General features: G+C 37.3%; 1 protein-coding gene across 5 annotated transcripts; it reads right to left on the reverse strand.

Moving 5' to 3' along the window:
- Positions 1-177: 177 nt before the first annotated feature.
- Positions 178-16484, reverse strand: LOC135681615 (uncharacterized). 5 transcript variants are annotated; one of them, XM_065196168.2, is made up of 4 exons: positions 2711-3498; positions 1669-1806; positions 875-1021; positions 179-459 (listed from the first exon to the last, which is right to left on the reverse strand). In XM_065196168.2, the coding sequence occupies exons 1-4, from the start codon at positions 3284-3286 to the stop codon at positions 262-264; spliced, it is 1059 nt and encodes a 352-aa protein (XP_065052240.2). In that variant the 5' UTR covers positions 3287-3498; the 3' UTR covers positions 179-261. The 5 variants fall into 5 exon arrangements, with proteins under 5 accessions (XP_088967844.1, XP_065052240.2, XP_088967842.1 ...); XM_089111716.1 differs by lacking the exons at positions 875-1021; positions 1669-1806; positions 2711-3498 and adding exons at positions 13498-13644; positions 13910-14047; positions 14536-16484 and having other exon boundaries at positions 183-459; XM_089111715.1 differs by lacking the exons at positions 179-459; positions 875-1021; positions 1669-1806; positions 2711-3498 and adding exons at positions 11846-13079; positions 13498-13644; positions 13910-14047; positions 14536-16479.
- Positions 16485-17792: the final 1308 nt, after the last annotated feature.

Below are 17792 nucleotides of genomic sequence, written 5' to 3' on the forward strand. Positions count from 1 at the left end.
AACACCTGATTGACTAAATCTTTGTGTATTTCCTATGATAGTATACAGAAATAGTATCAGATCGGTTTCAGTAATCAATTGTTAGCATGGCAACAGAGATAGATCTACATTTAAGCATGTGTTAGATATTCTAGCATTAGATATTTTGCATCAATTGATGCCCAGAAGAATTCGTAAGAAATAATAGACAATTCGGTGGCTTTTAAATTGAAAATTATCTTCACAAAACTTTTAAAATTGCTATAAACTTGAATATCAATCTTAAAAACTAGACGCTGCTTTGACCATGTTGGCCAGCTTATTTTCTACAAGGTTTATAGGCAGGAAGATCAGCCCACAATCCGGTGCGATGATCAGCCGTTCTCGTGGTAAGTATTCCAATACGTCCGATATATGTTTGCGGATTTCTTCAACAGTTTCTAGACGACTTTTCACCACATCGATGACACCAAGGACGATCTAAAAGTATTTGATACCGTTAAGAAATAAGAAGAAAATATAAAAAAATGAAGGCCTATGATAAAAGCAGAAGTCAAAATCTTAGTATAATTTACACGAAGACACGTTGTTTTTCTGTAGCCCCAGCGGTGTTGTCTGAACAAGAAGACGAGAGACAAATCTTATAAGTAGGACAAGTTGCAGCTACATGGCGGCCAGGCTTAGTTTAGCTGTGGCTGGCCTGAAGCATCTACCTGTTTGACAAATGGTGAAAAATTATATCCTCAGAAACATGTAGCTTTTCAACATATAGCATCTCAGGTTAGGCCGAATTCATGTGACAGCCGGCTTAACCAAACATCTCTATCTTAGATAGTGAGCTCACTGATATTTCATAAATGGTGCTCTGGAATCTCCATTGAGTGTCTATACTTACTTTCATTTTCTTGAAGGCTTTGAAGAGCTCAGGATCATTTCTGCGATGCGTATCCTCAATTGATAGTGCATCAAACCCAGAATTATCAAGACTAGGCGCCAATTTCAAATAGGCTCCTTTGTCAGCCTTTTCATAGTCTGTTTGGTCCTTGAGAATTCGAAGAAAAACTTTAATTTAAAAAATGATAATCATCAGGTATCGTCAGAAGTAAAAAGGAGGATAAGCAACATTTTGCCAGCATTACATTTTGCTGACATAGCATACATGTATGCTCTCTTTCTCTTTAATCATTCTCCTTGGTGCCTCAAGTCAATTCTTAGATGATAAAAACCAGTTAATCTCAAATCTATCGTTCTTGTTCCTGTTGATTAGCTGAAATTTTACTTATCAATAAAATTCTCTGTTTCAAATATTGCAGTAGGAGTATCTAGGAAAGCACTTTTTCACCTAAATCCCTTGCCCTTAGGCCTGAGCGTCACATGCTTCGCCAGCATCATCTGGGACATGCAAATGGGCCTACTGGGACAAATGTCCCACCAGTCAGTACGTTACAAATACCATGCCTTTATCTAGCGAAAAAGCGGTGGACCTTGTAAAATTACCGTGGTATTTAGGAAAATTATCGGTAAGCTCATGCGAGGCATCATTACATTCTGTGAGGCACAATGCGAGTGTCTTATATATGATATGATACTTATAAGTTACATACTGAGAAAACGGAACAGTAATAGCAAAAAGTACAAGATATTCAAAGTCAAATATGTATAAAATACTGATAAAAGTTTGATAATTACCAAATATTGGGGATATCCACAACAGGCGTGGACTGTTTTAAAGACCTCCTTAGGAACGTCGGTGATGCAAGCTGACAAATATTTGATTCCATATTCAAGTCCTTGCATAGGATATCTCATCAACACTGGCTCGTCAACCTGGCAATACAGAAACAAGGCCCGGAGTAACATTAAGTGATGGAATAAGATTTTTGAGAACAGAGATGTAAACCATTATCAATGTAACAAACACCTTCTAAATACATTGCAAAATAAAGGTTTATCACAAATAATATGCAATATACTTACGGTCTTAAAACATCAATCTAACTATAGCCTAAATTCACAAAAGAAACTTTACATAATCTATGGTTGTATGGAAAGCCCTGAAACTTAAAAAATGTTACAGCAATTGTGACTCTTATTTCCTTTCTTCAGGCATATACACACTGAGAATATAGTTTCTAGCTTGCCTCCCTGCAAAACATATTTTACAAGTGACATAAAGTTTAGTTTTTTTGTCAAGTATAACACCTAATAATCACAGATGAATAAGCGCGTACAGAAAATTTTGTTTCTTTTTCACTACATATGAAGAGATAAAATTTTGCTCTGTTCAATTTCATGCAGTTTTTCGCAAACATATTGCTTAGTAAACTAGTATAATTTTCTAGTTTTAAAAAATTCTTGATGAGGAAAGTAAATTGTCATATTGTCTGTATAATTACAGATTATAGTCCAATTCAACACAAGGAAAAATATAGTTTGTAAATAAATTAAACAGAAGAGACCCTAAGACTGACCCCCGGTGGTACGCCAAGTTTCATGCTGACAATCTCCCAGAAGCAAGGGACTGTTATCAGAAAATCTGGTAAATATAAGCATCAACAAAAATTTACCTTTAAAAACGTCTCGGAAATCTCATCTCCTATATTTTTCTAGCAAAATGAATGCTAATTAACCTATGTCCAAACATATTCAATGGTCTTAACAGGATAAAGTCATGCAACACAAGTCATACCAATGAAGTATAAGAATACCTCATTGAGTCATACAGACTTACTTGAATTTCCTTGCATCCTGCCTCCGCTAACAATTTTAGCTCAATGTTGATGCATTTAGCAAGATCGTTTAATAACTCTTCGTCGTTGTTGTAAAAGTCATCACAAAAGGTGTCCATGATCGTCATTGGGCCTGGAATCGTCACTTTGATTGGCTTTTCACTCATATTTTGGCTCCACTTCCACTCTTTTGCCATGAAACCTGGTTCTTCTTTGTGCGAAACTTTTGACACAATCGTTGGCAAAAGTCCTTCCCAGGCACCGTTTCTGCAGATTTTTTTCTTTGTTTTTTGGAAGTCGAACCCATTCAGACTTCTGCAGAAGGTGTGTATGTATTTCTCTCGTCTCAATTCTCCGTCAGTGAGTAGGTCTAGACCAACTCTGCGCTGCAATGCAATTATATCATGAGTGGCCGCTTGGAGTTGGTTTTCAATTTCCTCCGCACCTTGACTTGATAGTGCTTTGTTGTATTCTTCCACGAAATTTATAACTTCTTTTCCGTTCTTTACCCAACATGGAATGCCTAGGTATTCAGGCTTTGGAAAGCTACCAATCACAGTTGTTTTAAGTGGCGACATATTTTGAACAGATTGACGTCTGTCTTCAGCACATATAATTTCTTATAAGCAGGTAGGTTTTATATGAGTTGCAAGCAGCACGACACAAACTCCAAAGTACAGTTTCATTGCGGTTGAAGGCCAAATATTTTATGATTGACGGCCAAATTCGGTCACCCATAAAAATTATACAAATTCAGCTAGAGTATGGCCCACCCCGGTTTCCAGTGGACGCATAGATATAGAAAGGAAAGCTGGATTGGCAACTAGGGACTGTGAACAAACGCGCGCCTTGTCCTCTTGACTCAATGGCGGCGCCAGCCACTAAGCTCTGGGGGGGGGGTGGGGGGAGGAACAAACCAAAAAAATTTAAGCCACGCCCTTTTAACCACCAGAAAACGCCCCTTACCAACAGAGAACGCCAATTTTATCCGAAGGGAACGCCTAAGACTAACTTTTGTTTGAAAATTGGCAGTTTAAAAATCATAGGATTACATCACAGCAAGTACGGTGTCAAAATATTACCCCTACCCCAACATTTTCTCATTGAATTTGGACGAAATACAAAATCGGTTCTGCTGAGAACTGGGGGGACGTGTCCCCCCCCGTGGCGCCGCTACTATCTTGACTCAATGTTAGGATTTATCTTTTTCTTTGCAGGTTAAATTAAATAGCCATTTGAGATATCATATTTCTTTTATTATGGCTTTGAAAAAGGCAGACATTTGAGTAAACTAATGCTTTTCGTCTGACACTCTTCAGAGTCTAAAACGTCAGAATATAGATCGAAAACTCTACGCTAGGAAATATATGTACCCAGTTGTGGATCGAAATAGGCCAATCAGAAACGCGAGCACATTATTGCTGAGGTTGCCCAATCAGTGCCGCTTGCCTATAGAATCTATAATATATTTCCTAGCGTAGAGTTTTCGATCTATGTTCTGACGTTTTAAACTCTGAAGAGTGTCAGACGAGAAGCTTTAGTTTACTCGCAACGTTGAAGCCGTGAACAAAGAGAAGTTTTGTTTCGGTCTGCTAATTTGAATTCAGTTTCAATAATGGCGGATTTTAACGATTTTGATGACATTTTTTATTTCGACGATGAAGATACTCTAGAGGAATGCAATAGTTATTTCCCTTTGCGCAAATCAGTTTTCTTTCATGTTATCAACGGTGGTCAGTGATGAAAATTCATCAACTGTTTCAGCTGCATCACATTTGTCTGAATACTGTGGCTTAGATATCCAATGTAAATAGAAAGGGACAATGGACCTTGTAGTTGGAAGTTGTCCAGACTTTTGTAGCTCAGGTTTCACTACACTTATTTTTTTTATAAGAAATTGGCTATAAAAAAGGGGAACTGGACAGTTAGAAAAAATTAAGAAATATCAGTACTCGAATCAAAAAAATTAAGAAAATTATAAAACGTGATAAAACTGAGAACAACGAAATTTTGTAAAATCCAAGAACAAGATTGCTCTTTTAGCCTAGAACTTAAGACACAAAGGATAAAAATATACTTTCCACATCTAAATACAGCATCGGAACGGAAACAATATCTTGACGTGATAAAAAAGGTCACAAACATTTCATAACATCATTCATAACATCATATTTAAGAAACTCTTAAGAAACAGTGAGAATTGAAATTTCCAGAACATTAAAGAGCTGGAGTACTCAACACCGACCTTTGTTTGTTATCAAAAAATGAGTGTACTCCGGGACATCCTCGAAAACTATCTATGTCATTTAAAAGCCATTGTAGTCTGCACCTTTGCAAACTTCTTAAATTCTTTTTGCATATAGAATGATCCAATGACAGCTTAACCCCTTGACACTCAATTTCATAACTAATGAAGCTGCAAATTTTTACTTTTATTACAATGTCAGCATTTTCTGATAATTTGAGAACTACCAGTATTCATCACATTTACTAATAATTTGTCACGTAGACAAGCATACTTGATTGCTTTTACTGGCTCTTATGGCTTTAAGTACTGTAACTCTCTTCTGGGTGCTGGTTTAGATGTTATAATGCTTTTTTTGAGGAAGAAATTCAGTTGGCAAAAACTTCTCCTTCAACTTTGGGATCCCGTTCTTCTCTAGAACAGAAACAAGTCAGTAGGTTTGGTATCCTTAAGGTTTGGTAAGTTTTCAAATCTTAAAATAAACATATCATTTTTGGTGAACAGGATCTGGAGGGCTTTTTCAGGACAGAACAGCAGTCAGGTTAGTAAGGGGTTTTGGCATCTTCATATATGTTTTTATTAACGCGGACATAGGATTTTGTTTTTTCATAAACGAGAATAATTGATACGTGAGGAGGTAAAGGTTCTTATGTCAAAAACAAAAATGGGTAAAATGTATTCCAAGAGTATCTTGGTCGGATAGGCAACTACTAGATTTCCACAAAAACACAATAATTTCTCAGGATTTACCAATTTCTACCATAGAGTGTTTTGCTGCTTGGATTTTGTCAGTCAAAATCCGAATCTTGGTTAACAATTTTTTTTGCCGTACAGAATTTGAAAATGGCTTTGAAAAAAGCAAACATTTTACAACATGCTAAAAGCTTTTCGTCTGACACTCTTAAGAGCATAAAACGTCAGAATCAGGGTCCGAAAGAACACAATGAAAAATATATACACAGTTGTTGATCAAAATAGGCCAATCAGAAAAACACAAGCACAAAACCGGTATAGTTGACCAATCAGTGCCGCGTGCCTAAAAAAAATTATCACTGGAGTCCAAGAGAGAAAACGAACTTCTTCTATCTAAACAATGGCGGCTTTTTCGTTTTATGTAGATCGACTCCAAAACTGCTAGATGGAAGGACGACCGGGCTCTTCCAATTATCTGAAACATGTCGTCATTATAGAGTTTTGCACAATCTGGGTTGTCTAAAAGATGTTGACCGATGGCAGAATCACTTGTTTTAACAGTGTTTCTAGACCTACAAGATTGAGGAGGCTGAATCTTAGTTAAGGAAATTGGTCAATATTGGTCGTGAGTCATTTTTTTTTATTTGATAATGTAGACCGGGACAGTGCCAATTTTGTGTCTATCTTGTTCGGGAGACGAAACCTTTAGTCCTATCTTTCGAAACAATACCGTCTTCAACCAATCAGTGTTGTAAGGTCATTGCACATGCGCATTAACAACAGTATTCGCACAATGGTTCTGCCTGTAACCACACAACTGTTGAACTTCCTGCCAGGGCTTCAAGTGATAATGCGCATGTGCAATGACCCTGAAACGGGGCCTAGTGCATGTCTGGAAGACGGGCATGATTCATCTCCCGTCCCCAAGGGTCATATTTCTTTGAGGGAAGAAAGTTTGGCAGGAAGAAAGCTTCTCGAATTGAGAAAAGCGCCTAATTTTTGGAGTCAACATTCGCAAAAGAAGCGAAAAAAACCCTTCACAAAAACAAACTTTCGCTGTTCCCGCTCGCGCTTGTACTCCACCACTACATGCTCCAAATATTTTCTCGTCGCTCGATCTTGAGTCTGTTGCCATTCCTGAAGAGCTGTCGTGAAAATTGCTGAAATTCTAACTGCTAAACGAATTCCTTCCCTCCGTTTCACTCTACTACAATGTTGTTTTCGTTTCCACGCTTGGGATCGGGCACGTGTCCACGACTTTACGTCAGCGCCTTAAATTTGTCTCCAGACATCTCCGCCACGGAAATGGAGAAATTTCGCACTTTGCTTGGTAAATGCGGAAAAACGAAAGGAAAAACGCAAATTTCGTGTCGATATTCGAAAACAGCACGATGAAAACTACTTGTCAATTGGTTTTTATTTTTCATTTCATTTCCCCTTTAATGAAAATCATGAACTTTGCGCGGAGAACATTTTTATTCAATTGTGGTTTTCTTCTATCTTTTATTCAACGAAACCATATTAAAATTTGTTCAAAACAATAATTCGTCATCAAAGTTTCCAATACGATCAACAGCAAAATTTTTTGGATATTTTACAAAAATTTAGTATTCGCAAATTTAGTATTTCAGGAAGTTTCAGGTATCAAACATTCGCGATTTTAGGCCAAAAACGCAAAAAACCCGAAGGTTTCTTCCTTCGAAAGTTTCTTCCCGTGAAAGTTTCTTCCTTCGAAAGTTTCTTCCCGTGAAAGTTTCTTCCCTCGAAAGTTTCTTTTCGAGAGCGTTACTTACATTCCATATTCATAGAAAATTCAAACTTCAATTCTCTAGATGGGGATCCCTTCTCGTATGGAAACTAATATTCCTCCTCCATGTTGATTCCGATCATACCTCAAAGGAGGCTTAAACCCTTCTATCAAAGATTGACCAGGAGGGAATATGCTATCTATTTTTGTTTCAATAAAAACAAGGATATCGACATTTTTTGCAACTAGGAATTTAAAGGAGTCAAACCTTGTTGTAAAGTCTAGGTCGGAGCATAGAGAAAATCCATTTGTGAGATTATGTATGTGATCTTCGTAACAAAACGTGCTTACTACACACTCAGTCACAATAGTCAACTAACTAACCCTTGAGGTCATGTGTCGAAGCGATTTATGACGAAAGACATGTCAACGCAGTGGTCGACGGGAGAAAGACTGGGCACCACCCTATTCCAAGGACTCGATCGCTCCAACAAACCTGTTTCGAACTGAGTTTATGTTAAGGTGGGCAATTACTAAACCCTTCGCGTTGTTCTTCCGGAGCTCTTCTAGCAGGTTTTGATCGTCATTACTATTTTCCTGGAGTAAAGATCAATTAATGGATTGATCTAATTCAGATGTATTTTCTTGTATGTCTATGCTACACTCATTACTAAGATTTGTGCACGAACTAAAAGGTGTATTTTTCCAGCTATCTCGAAAAGTGTTTGCTCGATTTTAAATCATTCGTTCCAACATGCAATATCAACATTCCTGGTTTCTTTTCTTCGTTAGTATAGCATAGTGGTTCATGTCTTCCGTTGTAGCACCCGGGAAGAATTTTGCTGTAGTTTGCTGTTGACTTTCGAGCGAATGCTGTATTCTTATTCCTTCGACATGTTTTACAATCGAGTCCCCGAGGATTGTCACATTAGGCTTCCATTTATCATTATTGTTGCTAATATTGATGCCATTGTTTGCTTCTAGGTTCTTTGTTTGATGGTCGTTCTTTGTTCTGTGAGGCTGTTTGAAATCCCTTGTTGCTACTTGATTGATTTTCTTCTGTTTCAGAAGATTGAACCTGTTTTGGACAGGGATGGCTGTAGTGGGCAAATATCTGTATCTTGTTGGCCCTCTACCCTTTGCCGGACTTTTTTGTATGCTATGCAATTTCCACTGGGTCTGCTCAATTCCCACTGGGTCTGCTCATGAAATTTGGGAAGAGATGAAATCCAAATACGAAAATTTTGGGATGATTGGGCATTATCCAAGAGCAACACGATCTCAAAACATTGAAATTTGGAGAAAAATACTGCAAAGACTTTAAAGCAACTGAGGATATGTTAGAGCTTTGTAACACAACCTTAACATAAAGTTTGATACAAAAGGGCACGCACGAACCCTATCAGAGGACATTGCTAATTCTGAATATCTGCAGCTCATTTGCTATTCAAAGATGCTCTTTTGTACTTTTTAGTCTCGCATAAAGGCGCCGGCGCCTATATCCGGATATTTAAAATTCTGGGTTCAAGTCTAGAAAATAGGGCCACGTATAGGCGCCAGGCGCCTATAATTTTTTTGGCAACAAAATCACTTTAAATCGCAAAAAAATCATTTGCATCACAGCTTATACTAAGAAACATCTTAACTGTAGAAATTTTGCAGATTACAAACACAAAGCTATAGCTCTACGATAATGTCCTCGTCGTGTTTTTCATCAGAACCAGAGCTATCGAATGTTATGATTGCATTAGTATAAATTTTTTCAGATGTTATGGGTCAAATTTGAAAATTTATATTTAGAGTTTAACGTTTGTGGTAAATATTTCCTTTCACATGATTCTGCAATGGCGAGAGCAGCTAAATGTCGTCCCTATGTATTTGAATTTAACTGTTTCATCACTGGACATCACTTATATAAAGATATATGAATCCCACGTATTCAAGAGGAGCTGACTTGTAAAAGAGAGCCTGATAATCAACACGATCAATATGCCGTGAAAGTTCTGAAAGATGGTGAAATTGTATTTTCTAAAACTCGCACCCTCATTTTGCTGTCCGGTGGCTTCATGAAAGTTTGAGTGACAGGAAAACGAGAGAGCAAAAGAGGAAAGGGGCTGGAGGTCCCTTGTTTAGTGACTGTCAAGGTGTCAGAACATATTTTATCAAAAGTAGAACCAATTATTAAAGATATATGTAAAATACTAAGTGAAAATAATTGAATCTTCTATATGAAAATCGCTTTATGTTATTTCTCTGACAATATACGGTAAGAAACTGACATTAAAAAAACCGGGCCGGATATAGGCGCCACGGTAATAGTAGATACCTCACCCATTATCCTAAAAAGAGCTGTATGCCGATCTAAATTCTTGATTAAGTTTACAGGGAATGCATAGTTGCTGTGCGTGACAATTCTAGAAAGTCTTGAAGTTTTTGTAAGATTGCTGTTTTGTTCTACAGCAGCCTCCCTACCCTGGGTGCAGTGTGACCAGATCTAGCATAACATTGGCCAAAATCGTCGTTCAGCACAATATCTAGCATAACTTAGAATCTAGCATAACTCTGGCATAATTTTTATATTCTCAAAAAATCATTGTTTCCATTGATGGGGGCCTATTATAGGTTTGCGGCTTCATGGCCTGGACCCTATTTTTGAGCGCAGCCTCCGGATTTAAACATGATTTATCTACGGATTGCGGTTTCAACAAAAGGTGCGTCTTGCGTCTTTCGGTATAAATTCGCAACGGTTTACGGCTTCTATAATACGGTTGCGGCTTGCAAGTGAAATGACGGTCCGCGGCAAGGCTTTATATGGTGTCATAGGGTTCTCTTACACGAGTCAAATGGTTTCGAAGAACATTGTCTCCACAAGGCGGACAAAATATATACGTACAGTTTTCAGAATGATTCATGGGATGGTCAGTCCCAATTAATTCATAATAATACGGGTTGACGTAATATTAATGACTTGGGGAATTTTCAGAGGATAATTTTACAGACAAGACAACTAGATCCCCGTTTGTAACTACTAAACTGGATATCATTAAAAATTCAAACAATGAATAAATCATCAATCCTAATGTTGTGGACACGGCCTTGCAAAGCAAGCTGGGCCAATGTGGCAGTTAGCCCTAAGTAATTTTAAAGGCTGAGGTTTAAGATGGTGCCATAATCTGCTCGTAAGCATAAGGGGCCGCACAACATATTTAAAAAACAAAATTACAACCAATTTGTGCTTTGACAGGTTTTTTGAACCAAGCTTTACATTACTTATCACTGCGCAAATGCACAACCTTTAGATGTACAAGCTGCAAAAATTTATATAGATGACTCTGTCTCATATGAACTGTCATAGCACCCTAACTTAACGAAAGCAGAGAGGGATGCTTCTAAACAACCTGATACAACTTTCAAGCAATATAAAATCATCAAATGTCTTTGCCAAAACCTCTTATGTTACCTCCTTACATTTCCACTTATTTTATGATAGGAATTATATGGGCAGAGTTTTTACAATCATGCCTTCCCGCTACGAAAAGATCAAAATAAAGAAAAACATAGTTCCTTCGATGGAAACGAGAACCTCATTTGAAACTTTTTTGATTATATTAGGAAAATAACCAAGACTTTAGAGGATAGGGCCAAGAAAAAGAATTTATTTAAAATCTTTATAAATAAATAAATATTTAAAATTAGCACGAGGGGATAAAATTGCCCAATCTTCTAGCATGTAAAGTGAAAACATTGGATTATAACGATGATATGGTCAACATTGAAGCGGATTTTATAATTCAAGGAGCACAAAGACTACTGTACCAAAGATATGGTCTCCCCTGTGGAACTTTTCGGCAAAACCAATTTAAGCATTTATGGAAAACTTCCTTTTTATCTAGCTACAGAGGCAAAGTTTTCAACTTTCAATTAATTTTTCAATAACTCATGAAATTGTTTCTATTTCTAAGAAGCGAAAAAAGTGATACAATGACGGGTCGAATAGCAAGAGGGGCTATCTTACTTGTTGGCTCAGAGTCAGAGCACAATTTGGTTGCGCAGTGAGGTTCAATAACCGATTTATTCAGTAGTGCTTGAGTAGCGCTAGTTTTGTTTTAGGAATTTTAATTCATTCATATGATTCAGGGTACACACTTTTTATAAAAAAACAGTCTATGAGTATTAAGGCTCTAAATCGCTGAAATTTAAGAATAGTTAAAAAATAATGCAACGCTCAACCTTCATCAAGAATCAAATTTTTGGTTTATTTGAGTTTTGTTCAAAGCAAGAAAAATGCGAATTTCACGCTATCTGTCTTTAAGTAGACATATTTGGTTTTCGAGTCTTTATGACACTACCATGCGACTCAGTGGCACCTTGTATTTTTAAGAACAATTTAAGCATGTTGTGGCTCAGCAAAATTTAGGCATTCTAAAAAAAGGGTGGGGATTTGAAAAATACTTGTTACAAACACGTTGATGTATCAATAGATGTTTAAAAATGTTTGGATTGATACAACGATAGCTTGTTGCGAGACATAGTGAGGACCATAAGAAACAGTTACTTTTTATCCCCTTTTCAAGTAGATGGCTTTTGGTGTCTCGTGACGTTTTGCGAGACTCCTATCATTTTAGGAGTAAAAATTGGGACTTTCTACTTTAAGGGATGCCAGATGTTTGGAATAGTTGGCAGCCAAGTATTTTACCGTTGGCTGCCAAAATCAGCCAGCTAAACGAAATAAAAAAAAGCTAAATTTTGCTAATTGGTGGGAGTGATAGTGTAAACAAGATTTGCTTTGTAGATTACAAAAGTTGTCTGTTACAAAAAATTGTCTGTTATCTTTTACTTTGTTTAATGCTTCATCATTTGAAATTTTGAATTTATCTTTAAAAATGTTGAATACTATGTGTGCCAATATTTGCTTCTTAAGCCAGATCAATTTATGATGGCCAAGGAGTTTTGAAAAACGGCCAAAATGAAATAAATTGGACGTCAGAACCATTGATCTAAGTTGCTTTTTTGAACAGATTAGAAATAGAGTTGCCTTGATTAGAAATTTAGTATAATTTTTGCAAATCTAGCATAATTTAATGGCAAATTTGGCATAATTCCAAAATTGAGATTTGGTCACACTGCCTGAGTGGCAGAGAATCCATAATTTAGTCTCAGAAGTACAGTTTGAAACCAGTCACAGAAATATCCTCAGTTTCTTTAGGCTCTAGTGCCAAGGGTACAGTCTCCAGATATACGATTCGCTACAATAACAGGATACATTCTTATAAATGTATATCTAGGAACAAATTTCTTAGCGTGTGTTAAATTCCTATACATGATTTGATGGCCAAAAGAATTCAAAAGAAATAACGGAATTTTCGGTGGCTTGAATGAAAACATTTTACAAAGCAGTTTAAATATACAGCTGATTCACAATCTGCTTAACTTGAAAATTATATATACACAAAACTTTAAAAATTGCTAAAAACTTTGAATATCTTTCTCACAAACTAGACGCTGCTTTGACCATGTTGGCCAGCTTATTTTCTACAAGGTTTATAGGCAGGAAGATCAGCCCACAATCCGGTGCGATAATCAGCCGTTCTCGGGGTACGTATTCCAATACGTCCGATATATGTTTGCGGATTTCTTCAACAGTTTCTAGACGACTTTTCACCACATCGATGACACCAAGGACAATCTAAAAGTATTTGCTACCGTTAAGAAATATGAATTTTAGAAAAGGGAATCACGATGAAGAAGCAGAAGCCAAAAGTCTTAGTATAGATTACACGAGAATTCTTTTAAATTGGCCTTAACACCCGTTTCTTCTATAACCCTAGTGGTGTTGAATCAACGAAGAAGGATGAGAGCAAATCTTGTACGTAGGAAAAGTTGCAGTTTCGTGGCGGACAGGCTTGGCATAATATAGCCTAGGCTGAAGCAGCTAACTGTTTGACGAGTGGTAAAATCTATATCCCCAGATACATGTAACTTCTTCAATGTCTAGCATATCAGGCGATGATGAAATGTCTAAGACAGCCGCTTATCCAAACATCCCTATCTAAGATAGAGAGCTCATTGATATTTCAAAAATATGCTCTGGAATCTGCACTTACTTTTATTTTTTTGAAGGCCTTAAAGAGCTCAGGATCATTTCTGCGATGCGTATCCTCAATTGACAATGCATCGAACCCAGAATTATCCAGACTTGTCGCTAACTTCAAATACGCTCCTTTGTCAGATTTTTCATAGTCTATTTGGTCCTTTGGATTCAAAAGAAAACATTTGAAGAAACATATATTTGCTGATGCTGTTTTACTTGTAGAATTTGGTTCATTTTAAAAATATGGGCTAATTTGAACCCTTTATCTAGCAAAAAGAGGGTTTACTATGAAAATTTACATTTACATTTGGAAAAGTGTCAATAAAGCACATATCCAGCTATTGAACGTCTACTGTTTAACGTAAGCATCTAAATTTTTATGGTCAAAATATGTGTGAAAAAATTGATAAAAAATTGATAATTACCAAATATTGGGGATATCCACAACAGGCGTGGACTGTTTTAAAGACCTCCTCAGGAACGCCGGTGATGCAAGCTGACAAATATTCGATTCCATATTGAAGCCCTTGCATAGGATATCTCATCAACACTGGCTCGTCAACCTGGCAATACAGAAACATTGAGAAACAAAGATGCAAACCATTATCAATGGAACAGAAATTTTCTAAATTCAATGCAAAAAATGGTTTTTCCAAATAACATGCAATATTTTTACGGCCTAAAAACATTAGGTAATCTAACTGTAGCCTAAATTTACAGATTATAGTTAGACTCATCGCACGAAAACTATAATTCATAAATATTTTAAACAAAAGAGACCCTAAGAGTGACCCCTGTGGTACACCCAGTTTCATGTTGAAAATCCTTCAGAAGCAAGGGACTGTCATCAGAAAATCTGGTAAATCTAAGCATCAACAAAGATTTATCTTTAAAAACGCCTCAGAAAGAAAACACGCCAAGCCTCCATCGATGGAAATCTCACCTCCTACATTCCCCTAGCGGAATGAATGCTAATTAACCTACGTCCAAACACAGTCAATGGTTCTAACGAACAGGATAAAGTCGTGCAACACAAGTCATACACACTTACCTGAATTTCCTTGCATCCTGCCTCTGCTAACAATTTTAGCTCAATGTTGATGCATTTAGCAAGATCGTTTAATAACTCTTCATCTTTGTTGTAAAAGTCATCACAAAAGGTGTCCATGATCGTCATTGGGCCTGGAATCGTCACTTTGATGGGCTTTTCACTCATATTTTGGCTCCACTTCCACTCTTTTGCCATGAAACCTGGTTCTTCTTTGTGTGACACTTTTGACACAATCGTTGGCAAAAGCCCTTCCCAGGCACCGTTTCTGCAGATTTTTTTCTTTGTTTTTTGGAAGTCGAACCCATTCAGACTTCTGCAGAAGGTGTGTATGTATTTCTCCCGTCTCAATTCTCCGTCAGTGAGTATGTCTAGACCAACTCTGCGCTGCAATGCAATTATATCATGAGTGGCCGCTTGGAGTTGGTTTTCAATATCCTCCGCATGTTGATTCGATAGTGCCTTGTTGTATTCTTCCACGAAATTTATAACTTCTTTTCCGTTCTTTACCCAACTCGGAATGCCTAGAGATTCAGGCTTTGGAAAGCTACCAATCACAGTTGTTTTAAGTGGCGACATATTTTGAACAGATCGACGTCTGTCCTCAACAGCAGTGGCAGTCGTTATAGGCAGGTAGTGATTTATCTGAGTAGAAGGCAGGTGAATTCGTAGAAATTTATCGTGACATAGTAACTCCTTACAACCAACCACGTGCACAGTTTTAATGATAATCACCTGCTGTACACGTGATAAGTTCTACGTAAGCACATTGTAGTAGTTGGCAAGGTTTTAGGCGGTGAACACGAAGGGTTTCCAAGATTGCCCTTTCAACAAAGTATTTACGAAGTAAGAAAGCACATTAATTGGGAAATTTGAATTAAATTGTTTCAATTATCATTGAAGGGCATGTTAATATCTTAGTTTTGCTTTCAGCATAAATTATTTTATTTTAAGCGGATTTTATCTATATTAAAGTAACTTGAAACTTATATTGTTCGTTTAATCGGGAGATTAGAGTTGCTGATCCAACGAAAGGTAGCCTGGCCTTTGACAAGGAATAACTCACGGCACGCAAATATAGTATCGGCAATCAAAGAACCGGTTAAAAAAACCGGTCTACAAAGAACACCGGTCAACTGAAATCCAGCATCAGATGAAACAGTCGTTCGGAGTAGAAAAACTCCCATAGACATTCGCGTCCAGGCATGGAGGAAGGACGTGTTCGCTAAAGGTCTTTATTTTTGTACCATAAAATAATAGACTTCTCGTACAGGGGGTGCTCTCTCCTCGATTAGTTTATCTATTGAGAGAGCTCCTCCTTAAGAAATTCCATACCTACAAACTTCCTTTAAATTAGTTTAGTTCTTTTTGTATACTTTGATATTATTTGTTGTTGTTAATGTAGTTTTGTACTTGTTGTTAGCTGGAATTTGTATGTTGGATTTTTTAAAATGAAAACTTGAACTTGAACTTGAACATAGCGCATACAGTTTTGGGCATTGAGAATGATTCTTCAAAATTGTGTTCAAAACAATGCAACAGCAATCTTTCATTCGGCCTTTTGCATCTTTAACTCTCAAAACGCTTCAGCCCCCCAACCCCTATATGATATGTGGTCCTTGAATAGTGGCTGAAACACTGTTATGGGCATTGGTATTCCCTGAGAAATTTTCTCCGGTTTAACGCCCTTTAGAGTATCAAATAAAGAATGTGAATAGGTTTCACTTTGAAAGGTTGTAAAATGCATTTTTCTGCTGCCCCAACGTCCGTATATTCTTCTCTTGCTAGATTTTTGTGACCGGAGTAAGAAACCCCTAAAAATTACGACTTCGAAGCCTATTTTTCTGCATATGCACCTAGAGAACATTTATGTAGCCAACAGTTTCGAATATGTATGATTCACGTTCGTCGGAAAATGAACTCTTTGAAGAATTTTCTACTTCAACAACCTGACTCTTAGACCCCGTTTACACTGTCCCGTGCAAGTTTGGAACCGTGACAAAACTGTCGCGGTTCGCCCTTCCGTTTACACTAGCACTGTGGAACCGTGACGATTTTGCCCTGCTATCCGGAACAGTTTGGACCCTGCTTTGAAAGCGAACGAATTTTGTACCGTCACGGTTCCGTTTTTGAACGGGACAGTGTAAACACCTATCCGAGACGATTTTGTCACGGATTCACAAAGAGGTCTTTTGTATGGCTGTTTCAGGTAATCGAGGCTTTGATTGTGGCGTAACTACGTTGTCAAATTCTGAAGAAAAGGAAATGCTGAAGAAAAGACGACCACAGAAAAGGCTTGTAGTGTTTCCCAGCCCAAGCCTTGATTAGACTTTGCAGTTTTGTAGTCTAAAATAACACTGAAAATTAAAGCCACCTTGTCGTTCGTCCAAGTAAAGTTTTTATCGGCCTTCCACTCCATTTTAACTCTCAATAAAAATTCGATTGTTGACTTCGGCGGCAAAATAAAAGCCTTGGTTGACTAAATACAGCTTCTTCTAAACAATGTTCTGCCATTAAATTTGGAAGCCATTACACTGTACCGGTACAGTGTAAACGGAACGGCTAAACGAAACAATTTGGAACCGCGACAGTGTAAACACTTGCGAACCGTAACGGTACAAAATTGTCCCGGGACAGTGTAAACGGGGTCTTAAATAAACATCCACAGGCAGAAAGCTATCTGGCGGTTTTTGATGAATTTGATGGTGTCGTGCCGTTGAAAGATGTTGTAACTTTTAAAACATAACTGAAGGATGTTCTTCAGGGCTTTTGCGCTCTTATACGCTTAGAATAGAATAAAATGGGTTACCTTATACTAATTTGATAATTTCTGTTGAAGTATGTAAACATGGGTTACCTTATACTAATATGATAATTTATGTTAAAGTATGTAAACATCACAACAGATGGAATCAAAGTTGCAGTGATAATATTTTTTGAATTGACGCCGCAATCCTGTCTTGCTGCAGCAGTTGAAATGCACTGCAATTAAGGTAAATATTTTGCAACTAATGGTACAATAAGTCCAGTTATGTAGTGCTATCAAAATAACAAGGGGGGCTCTTGCACAAAATGTTGCCAAAAGCAAAAGTAGAAATTTGCCAATTTTCAGTCTAAACAGCCCCCCTGAGCCCCCTAGCACTACACCTCTGAATAAGTTCCTACACGGAAGAAGCTCAAATTTTTTTATCAAGCTGTCTGCTAAGAAGAAACTCAAATTTTTTCATCAGGTTGTCTAGTTTCTTAAATGCAAGAAAACC

Source organism: Rhopilema esculentum, chromosome 12 (genome assembly GCF_057945365.1).
Source record: "Rhopilema esculentum isolate cy_ngs chromosome 12, ASM5794536v1, whole genome shotgun sequence".
Taxonomy (NCBI): Eukaryota; Metazoa; Cnidaria; class Scyphozoa; order Rhizostomeae; family Rhizostomatidae; genus Rhopilema; species Rhopilema esculentum.

Coding starts and splice junctions, on each gene's coding strand:
- LOC135681615 (XM_065196168.2), bottom strand. CDS start 3,286: ATGTCGCCACTTAAAACAACTGTGATTGGTAGCTTTCCAAAGCCTGAA. Junction 1,807..2,710: donor CAGGATGCAAGGAAATTCAA/GTAAGTCTGTAT, acceptor CTGTATTGCCAG/GTTGACGAGCCAGTGTTGAT. Junction 1,022..1,668: donor GTGGATATCCCCAATATTTG/GTAATTATCAAA, acceptor CGAATTCTCAAG/GACCAAACAGACTATGAAAA.